Source organism: Typopeltis vanoorti, chromosome 24 (assembly GCF_054136105.1).
Source record: "Typopeltis vanoorti isolate ZY-2024b chromosome 24, IOZ_Tvanoo_1.0, whole genome shotgun sequence".
Lineage (NCBI taxonomy): Eukaryota > Metazoa > Arthropoda > Arachnida > Uropygi > Thelyphonidae > Typopeltis > Typopeltis vanoorti.
The window spans coordinates 87,150,651-87,161,225 of NC_143572.1; the positions used below are offsets into that span (position 1 = coordinate 87,150,651).

Consider the following 10,575-nt stretch of genomic DNA (forward strand, 5'->3'; position numbering starts at 1 on the left):
GTGCTTATTCGTATAAGTTTCATTTTAAAGGTATTTATAAGAAGCACAAAAAAGCTTACAAATGCAAAATCTTGCACTCATTTAAAATGGCCAAGTTTTTCACCCTTTAAATTAATGTTTCATTGCTAGTGTACACAGGTGCAGGCAATGCCTGGGAAAGAAATACACTTGGGGGTGCAGGGCAACTGAGCTGATAGCACAGATCACATACATCAGAACTATAAATGCTGGGGATTCCTTTATTTAAGTAATTCATTAATTTCATCTTGTTAGTCTGTGGTGTGTCAGTATCAGTATGTGTTTTTTTTTTTTTATCATCCATCTCATAGTTAAATTTTTAATGTTGAATAGATCAAATAATAGAACCCTGAGATGGATAAGTGGCTGATTAAAAAAACAATCAGCACGAGACAGTAAGAGGCAGAAATTGTCGTGTGAAAAAATTCGAAAATACAATCCTCATTTGAAATATTAGTTTGGATATAACGATCCAAACAAATCTATGCGTGTAATCTACTGAAAATAGTTATCAAATGATTGCATGCGACCCCAAAAATTTTGTCGCCATTTAGGTACTGTTCATCGGGAATATAAGAGTAAGACAATTGAGTTTTTTCAAAGAAAAGCTGAAGAATTAAAACGACAAACTAAATGTTTTTCAAAACATATTAAATTGAATGACAAATTAGTAAAAGTATCTTTTGAAATTGCTTTGTTAATCGCAAAAACAAAGAAACCTCGTACAATTGGTGAAGACCTCATCTTACCAGCAGCACTAAAAATTTGCGAAACTATCCATGGTTTCGAAATATCAGAATTTTAAAAAACTTCCTGTGTCTAATAACACAATTAAAAGAACAATAGATTGCATTGCTGATAATATCATGTCTACATTAATTTCACGAATCAAACAGAGTAATGCATTTGCCATTCAACTTGATGAATCTATGGATAATACAAATGACGCTAATTTAATGGGGGTTTTTTAGATACCTCTATAATTTTCAAATTCATGAAGGTCTACTGTTTTGTAGAAATCTTTCCAGTACAACCAATGGAAAAGATATATTTGAAAAAGTGAGTAATTTTTTTAAAGAATATGAACTTGATTGGCAAAAGTGCATCATGATTTGCACTGACGGTGCCGCAGCCATGACGGGGAGAATTTCAGGTTTTGTAGTAGAAGTAAAAAAAGTTTATCCAAATGCAAGACATGTTCATTGCCTTATCCATAGAGAAAACTTAGTATTTCGATAAATGGAAGAATCGCTGAGTAAAGTGTTATCAGAAGTTTCCTACTATAGTTAATTATATAAAAAGCAATGCTACTAATACAAGACTGTTTCGTATTTTATGCTCAAGAGATGGATTCCAATTACAACACTCTTTTATGTCAGAAAAAGGGTGGTTGTCCTGTGGAAAAGTTCTAAAACAAGTTTTAATATTGAAAGATGAACTTAATATTAATCTCTGAGTAAAGTGTATCAGAAGTTTCCTACTATAGTTAATTATATAAAAAGCAATGCTACTAATACAAGACTGTTTCGAATTTTATGCCAAGAGATGGATTCCAGTTACAACACTCTTTTATGTCACACAGAAAAAGGGTGGTTGTCCCGTGGAAAAGTTCTAAAACAAGTTTTAATATTGAAAGGTGAACTACGAATTTTTTTTTCTTGATAAGAATCCCATCTCATTTTTGTGATCAAAATTGGTGTTTCATTTCTTATCTATCAGATTTTTTTCGGAAAAGTTAATGAATTGAATCTTTCTCTGCAAGGATACAGCACTAATATATTAACACTAAACATTAAATTGCAAGTATTTCAAAGTAAACTTTCTGCATGGTTAAAACGTTTTAAGGATAATAAAACGGAAATGTTTACTTCTCTTCATATGTTAAAATAATATTTTACTATCAACAGAAAATAAAAGGATAATAATTAATCACCTCACAAATTCTGTGGGTTTTTTGAAAAATATTTTCCTAATTTGAATGAAGATAAAGAATATGATTGGATAAGAACACCATTTCTTCCTTCTTCTTTACAATTTAGCAATCTTCCATGGTCATCCCAAGAAGAACTAACTGATATGAAAGCAGATTCAACCCTCGAATTAGAATTTGTCAACAGTGATTTATCCGAATTTTGGATTCGGCGACAAAAAGAATGGCCTTCATTATCAAATGCAGCCTTCAATATGCTAATTCCTTTTGCATCTACATACCTTTCTGAAATAGCATTTTCATCGTTATTGGTAATTAAAAATAATCACAGGTCCTGCTTATCAATGGAAGCATTGGAAAGAAATCTAAGAATTGAAGTTTCAAATATTTCACCCGATATTGACTTTTTGTATAGCAGTATTGAAACACATCCATCACATTTATTTATTTATTTATTCTTATGGCTACATGAAACTGGTAAGTGAAAAATATAATCACAATTTCCAGAAACAAATGATGAAAATCTTAACATATAAAAGTTCATTACATAAAAGGCACAACCTGCTTACTAAGTCTTTCTTTTTTTTTTAAAAAAAAAATATAAAGCAAAAGTAACTTATCATGATTAAGCCAGGGACAATTATCATCCTACTTCACCAAGCATGACAAGACTGCATGTTCTCACAACACTTCACAACATAAAAGTGGCTGTATCCGAGGTTTAAGTAGAGAGCAGTTGTGTGAGAAAACTTGATCCATTAGAGCAGGCCTATTTTACACTGTATCATCATCTTCTAACATGAGGAGTTCTGCTGATATTATGATGAGGACTATGAGAGTGACTACTAGAATAACGTCTTTGTGGTGAGACGGGACCGTGATCTTCTGTTTCCTCCATAACCACCACCATACCAACTACAGGTCAAAGTCCAGCTGGAAAGCCAATTTAAGGCCTCATCTTGTGGATGTCCTGTAGGCCACCACATCCATCACATTAAATTGTTATTAAACTTATTTTATGTTTTTAATTCTTACTTTGTTTATTAATAACTGTTTTATGTTTCATGTGGTTGTACTGCAAATGTACATTAACAATATACATTTGTTGTACTACTTCAGCATCTAAAGATGGCGTCCATCAAGAAACGTATGTCACCGTCATGGAAGACTTCTGTACGAAAGTCTGGCTCTGCCTTGGATTTTTCGCAGTGGATGTGTTGCTAAAACTGCTATGTGTGTGTGCACTGAAAAATGTGAAAGATCTGTGGACTGTTTGGGTAAATAAGAAAAATGAAAGTGTTAATGTATGTGGAAAGTGTCTGGATAGATTAGAGCGATTAGGAATGGGAGCAAACGTTGGGACCATAGTAGAAGAGCTTCATCAGGAGTTAGTGAATGAAAAGCAAAATGAAACATCTGGAAGAGGATATAAAACAGCTAAAGGAGAGATTGGCTGATGAGAAGGAGAATGTTAATCATATGAAAGAAGAATCAAAGGATAGTCATATATCAGTATATGAGGACTTGATCATTAGAGGTGTGACTACTGATAAAATGCACAAAACATGCTTTCCTGTTGGATTAATGAAGCAAATAACTGATGCGTTACAGAAAAGGAAATACCGGGCGTCGAAATTAGTGGTAATCTTGGGCAAAAATGACTTAGTTGGGAAGAAGAAGAATGTTGATAGAAACTTGAGAAAGTTGTTGCAGCAGGTAAAGAAGAATAGTGTTGTTGGGAAAGTTGTAGGCGTGTTGCCACCCAGATATGATAACAGTGAATTGAGGAGGGTGGGGATAATGAATAGTAAGATGGCTGAGTTGCGTGTGGCAAAGGGAGTCCAGTTTGTAAATTTGTGGAGTGAATTTGAAGGGAAGTTCGGAAGGTATAAATCTGATAATGACATTTGAATGGATTTAGTGTTGGATATTTAGAAAGGCTATTGTTTTCTGAGGAGATGCAGAATCAAGGAGTTAATCTAGCAAATGATCAGAGTCTACCTGTGACATAGGATAGCACAAATCAACTGATTGTACAGCAAGAGGAAGTGGTTGCACCTGTACAAGGTGATATACTCCAGATGATGACCTTAATATGAAAGTCGAAACATCGGGAAATTAAAATAATTATTTCTAACACAGTTGTAGTCTCCATAATTTGTCTGAAATGAATTACTGAAAAAAAAAAAAAGAAAGAAAGAGTCCAAAAACAAGAACCAAAACTTGGTGTCTAATTGGCAAACTCGTTGATTCATTGATTGACGGATAGAAAAATAAGCACACTGGTGGACATGAGAAGTTAAAGAGTCCTGGAAAAGAAGTAAGCTACCAAAAGTTCCTAGGAAATCAGTTAGAAGATGCCCTAAAAAATAAAGAGAAAAATGTAAGAGAGCTAAGCTATATGTAAAAGTGGCTGAGTAAGTCACGGGACAATTGGTAAGAATTCTTCTTCTTTCTCTATGCCATATCCCGTGTTAAACGGGGTTCGCGTTCCCATCTTTAATCTTCTTCCAGATTCTCTGGTCCAGGGCATCTTCCCGACTCCATCCTTTCTCCCTGAGATCCTCTGCCACCTTATCCCTCCATCTGAGTTTGGGCCTGCCTCTTTTCCTCAATATGCTCCACTCGTTTACCAACATACTCCTCACTCCTTCTCTCTACATGACCGAACCACCTCAGCCTGCTTTCTTGTACCTTCTTACCGATCGGTCCCACCTTGATCGTCCCTCTGATGTAGTCATTCCTTATCCTGTCCTTCTTTGTCACACCACTCATCCATCTCAACATCTGCATCTCCGCCACCTCCATCATCCTCTCCTGTGCCTTTGTTATAGGCCACGTCTCTGTGCCATGGAGCATTGCCAGTCTCGCCGCCATCTTATACAGCTTTCCTCTCATCTTACAACTCACTCTCTTGTCGCACAGGACCCCACTCATCTTCCTCCAGTTCATCCAGCTGTATGTTATTCGGTGTTGTATTTCCTCATCCAGGCCACCATTCCTCTTGACGACTGACCCGAGGTACTCGAATTTCTTCTCTGAAATTAACCTTTCACCCTGCAGTCGTATGATCATATCCTCGTCACTCCCCGTTGATATATATTCGGTCTTTACCTGGTTAATTTTCATGCCTCTCTCCTCCAATACCTTTCTCCACTCTTCCAGGGTCTTTTCAAGCTTCTCTCGGGATGATTTGCAGAGAACAATATCATCGGCATACATCATGCTCCATGGCGCCTCCTTCTTGACGTCCTCCACTAGTACATCCATGACCAGATCAAAGAGGTAGGGGCTCAGAGCTGATCCCTGATGGAGCCCTACGACAATGGGGAACCCCTCTGTCATGCCGACACTATACCTGACGTGAGTTTTTGCTCCCCCATACATCTCCTTCACCAACCTCACGTAATTTTCTGACACCCCCTTCTTCCTCATATACCTCCTGTCTGGCCACTCTGTCATATGCCTTTTCCAGGTCTATAAACACCATATGTAGCTCCGCCTGCATTGCCCTATATTTCTCCATCAATCGCCTTAGCGCAAATATTGCATCCATTGTCCCTCTTCCTGGCATAAATACAAACTGCTCCTCACCAGTTTTTGTTTCCTGCCGTATCCTTCCTTCAATTACTCTTTCCCATATCGTCAACATGTGTGACATCAGCTTGATCCCTCTATAGTTGCCACAATCTTGAACATCTCCTTTTCCCTTGTAGATTGGGACGAGAATGCTTTTCCTCCATTTCTCTGGTATCTTTTCCTGTTGGGCTATTTTCCTCATCAGATCCCATGTCTACACCCTCACTGCCCAAGCTTCTACACACTTCTCCAGGTATCTGGTCCGCCCCCACAGCCTTTCCATTCTTCTTTTTTCTCAGTGCCCAATACACGTCCTCTCTGCTTATGTCCTGCACCGATCCTTCGTTTGCCTCTCCATCCTCACACCTCTCTCTTAGATTCTCCTCGTTTAGTTGATTACGAAAATATTCTTCCCATCTTCCTCTGATTTTGTCCTCCTCTTGTAGTACTACTCCTGTGGCGTCCTTTATCTGCTTGACTGATGTTATGTCTTTCGAGGCCTTATCTCTAGCTTTCATTATTCTCAACAACTTAGTTTCACCACTGTTTCTCTCCAGTACTTCATAAACCTCTTCAACTGCCCTCGCCTTCACCCTTGCCACAGCTCTCTTTGCATTTTTCTTTGCTAATCTATATGCCTCCTTGTCGGCTCTGGTTCTAGTCATGTCCCATTTTTTTCTTTGCCTCTTTCTTTTCTCTGATCTCCAACTATACCTCCTCATTCCACCACCATGCCTCCTTATCCTCGGGTGGCCCCTTTCCTGATGTTATACCGAGCTCCTCTTCTCCAATTTTTCTAATATTCTGACTATTTACGTCCCACCATTCTTTCACATCCTCTGGTAACGTCATTCCTTCCAATACCTTTTCTTTAAACTCGTTCCTTGGACCTTCCTCTTCCAATTTCCACCACTTTATTTTTCTATCTTTCTGCTACTTCTGTCTATTCTTCTTTTCCCCTTTTATATCACAGTCTACCACAACCAACCTGTGCTGTGCCACTACACTTTCTCTGTTAATCACTTTACAGTTTTTCACCTTCTTCGTATGTTTCCTTCTGCACATAATATAGTCAATCTGACTCATCCTGTCCCACTCTTATAAGTTATCAGGTGTCTAACTCTCTTCTTAAACCACGTGTTAGCTATAGCCAGGTCAAAGGCCACAGTATGCTCTACGATTCTTTTAACTTCTTCATTTCTTTCACCACTACTCCAACCCCTGTGCACCCTTCCTTCACCACTTCGTCGCCTTCCTACATGTCCATTCAGGTCTGCTCCGACAATCACTCTCTCACCATCAGGGATTCCCATTACTACCTGGTCTAGTTCCCTCCAGAATGCCTCTTTCTCTTCCTCATCACAACCTACTTGTGGAGTGTATCCATACACTATCACAGCCATGCTTCCTCCGATCTCAAGCTTAACACTCATAATCCGATTGTTCTTCTGGCATACCCCGCAGACTCTACCCTTCAGCTCCTTGTTGATGATGATTCCAACTCCATTTCTTCCATTCTCATTCGCCGCGCTGTAAAAACAGTTTATATCCTTCCGCCAGCTCCTTTGCTTTATTGCCCTTCTACCTTGTCTCCTGCATGCACAAGATCTTCAGCTTCCTTCTTCTCATCATGTCTACTATCTCCCTACTCTTCTCATTCATTGTACCCACATTCAGTGAACCGATTCTTACTTTACACTCTCTTTCTGTTGGACTTGCTTCTCTAGCCGAACCCGTCCTTGGTTCGGTAGCCCAAGCCCACTTCTCACAGTCCTCGGGCGACAGAAGTGCACGTTGCTTACGGGGGATGCCCTAGCTGTTGTCCTTTCTCCGTTATTCGACATTTCATCCCTGGTTTTGGCATGTTTTTTTATGGCCGGATGCCCTTCCTGACGCCACCTTCCCCCATTTATCCAGGCTTGGGACCGGCACCAAGATGGGCTATTGGTAAGAATGTAGAAGATTAATATCGCAAAGGTGGGAAAATGTTCTAGAGGCTATTAAAATGAGACTTAGAAATGGAGGAAAATTACTGTAAAAGGAATCAAAGGTGATAAAGTTGATATGAAAACTGAAGATTAGAATATCCTAGATGTCTGGAGTAATTACTTTGAAAGACTTAAATGAAACAAACAGTGACAGAACAGTAGTAGAAAATATTCAAGATGAATGCAAACAGGAGTATATATCAGTACTTGGTAGAAGAAAGCTATCAGAAACTTGAAATATGGTAAGTCACCTGGAGTGGATGATATTCAACCAGAAATGCTTAAGTATTAAGGTATAAAAGTTTTGCGATGGCTACCCTGCATAATTCAAGAAGACCTGGTCAGAAGGTCAAATTCCATGTGATAGAAGTAGAGCTTTTCCATCTCTAAAATAGGGAATAAAGCTAATGTGAGAATTACAGAGAAATTTCTGAACTAAGTGCTTTAGGTAAGATTAAAGCAGGCATACTTGAGAACTGGCTAAGAAAAATTGGGAAAGAGAAACTTGGAGAAGAATAAGCTGGGTAGAAGCCAAATAGAGGTTATCAGATTTTCATCTTATGACAAATAGTTTTGATATCATGGTAATATAGCAAGGATCTGTATTTAAGTTTAGAAATCTGGAAAAGGCACCCAGAAAAACACTTTTCAAAACACTACAATTGTATGAGGTAAATGGAATATTATACAGAACAATACATAGTCTATATTTAAGTTGTAAGTCAGCAATTAGAATTGAATGAAATTCAGAAGCACGGTTTGATGTAAATTAGGTATAGTACAAGGATGCCCTTATTAATCATTCATCTCTGTGGATCACATTATGAAAGAAAACGGCATTATTATTATTAAGAGAAGACCTCCAGGAAGTCAGTTACTCATCGAGGGGTGCCACATATTACATGCACCAGCAATCATAGTTATTCTTTAATTCATTCACACTACTTGCACATACGATATCCAGTGGCAATCCATTCCAATCATGCACCACTCTATGAGAGAAAGATCTAGATCTCATCCCCTTCTTGGTGGCATTCATTGTCAGCTTCCAAGGATCCTTTCTCCATCCTCCATAAAATGAATTATTCTATCAATCGAAATCCTCTTTGATCCTTTCAGAAGTTTGTAAGTCTCTGGACTCCTTGGAGATGTCACGAATAATAATAATAATAAAAGTAACGAAAACTTATCTTTTTCTTTGCTCTTTACGTGTATTCCAAGTAGCTTGCACCAAGTAGAAAACCAAAAAAAAAAAAAGTTTATGAAAGAGATTTATGAAATTCTAGTGAAACTAAATTTCTTTCTTCTGATATTACTATGTGATTTCTTTATTTTTTATTTTTTTTTTATGATTCATACTGCATTTTTCCAGATGTGAACAGCTGTAGCAGAATTAAGAATATATTCTAGAATCATTACTTTATTAGGAGTGAGGGTAAAATGGAAACTCTCCTTAAAATGTTGTTATTACTCAGTTTTATATATGCTTAGTGAGGTTAATTACCATTCTATTTATGCATACATTATTGATATGCAGATATGTATGTAACTTGTTGGCTTTTTACATGCTTAGAATGTATATTAACTCAATTTGAAAGTAATAAATGGTTATTTATTTTTAAGTGTCCTCTGCTACTCGGGGAGCTTTTTGGATTGGATAGCCCATAATGGTCCGATGGAAAAGCCATAGCTATGAGCTGTATAAAATTTAACATCATGTTTACATAATGCCGAGTATCATTTACCCCTTGATAATAGAAAAAGATTAATGCAAAACATGCTTGCACACAGCTTAATTCTAGAATCATGGGAATGCTATCATTTATGCAACAAATACTTGAATAAAGAAAACTTTAATAAATACTTGTATTTATTTATTTATTCATGAACTGAAGCATATAAACATGCATTACACGAAATGTTTCACTAGTTACAAAATAATGGTATTATGAAATTAAAAGTAATGGTAATATTATTCAAAATTATAAAATTGCTTCCTAAAATACAATTCTTTTGAAGTTAGAAATCCTTCAACAAAAGATGTTAGAATCAGTACTACTTGCTTTCATTAGCATACATATAATCAGGCCTAAATGGATAAAAAAGAAACACATATTAACCCAACTTAGAAGTTGTTAGCAGTATTTCATTATATTTTTCTTTCTTAGATAACAGTGTTTACTACTATTCCATGCTGCTGCCTTTCTCATAGTAGTTCCCATTATAACCTACTGCAGTAAGTTTTTTAATATTAATCAAACTGAGAAGTTACAAAACTATAATATGTGCATGCGTGCATCTTGTTAGGGAAAAAGAAAGAATGTATTAATGGTTTTGAGGATTGCATTCATTAGGGAAAACACATGGAATCTACATTCCAAAGAATGAAATAGATTGCGATGAAGAAAGAGGATTGTATGTTTGGAACTGAACTGTGTGTAGATGTTGACTAATGGCTGCTGTTATTCATATATAATTAGAGGGATGCTGTCTAGTTCATTAAAGCACCATGCATGAAAATACCTATAAAATGACAGTGCAGAAACAGAACAATTATGAGAAAACAGTTGGAGAGAGAGCAAGAGAAGGGGGGGGGGGATTTCATTAAGTTGATTGCTCACTTCTGGATGCATTTGAGCATTTTCAGAGGTTTTGGGTGGATTTGGGATTTATAAAGCTTAGGAGTTGTGCAGAAGAGATAGTATTTTCCCTGAAGTAAAATAACATAGCAGTTTCTGCTCATATTACACTAATTTAAAGAGCTGTGTAATGATTGTATAATGAATTTTGATTAGATCTCATGATAATTGATTATTCACTAGTTTAAATATTAAAATTGATCAGCTATGTGCATCTTGATTTCAAAACTCTCATACTAATATTATTACATAACACCTTCAGGGAGTCCAAAGACTCATCGAGGGAGGGCACCTACTCTACAACTCTCCACCAACTGCAACTACCTTCATCATCTACCGCCGCCCACTACCACTAGTATTTTCACAGACAATCGCAAGCATCCATGCCCACGGCAGGATTCGAACACACAGCCTTTTGGCT

The 10,575-nt window shown here is 37.1% G+C and overlaps 1 protein-coding gene across 6 annotated transcripts in view; it reads left to right on the forward strand.

The window, feature by feature from the left end:
• LOC150093521 (rhodanese domain-containing protein CG4456-like) overlaps positions 1–9,376 on the forward strand; it is a 186,078-nt gene extending 176,702 nt beyond the window's left edge. For all 6 annotated transcript variants that reach the window (XM_090413523.1, XM_090413525.1, XM_090413521.1 and 3 more), the window contains one exon: positions 9,139–9,376. In XM_090413523.1, coding sequence (XP_090269649.1) covers positions 9,139–9,205 — 67 coding nt within the window. In that variant the 3' untranslated portion in view covers positions 9,206–9,376. The remainder of the gene's footprint in view (positions 1–9,138) is intronic.
• Positions 9,377–10,575: the final 1,199 nt, after the last annotated feature.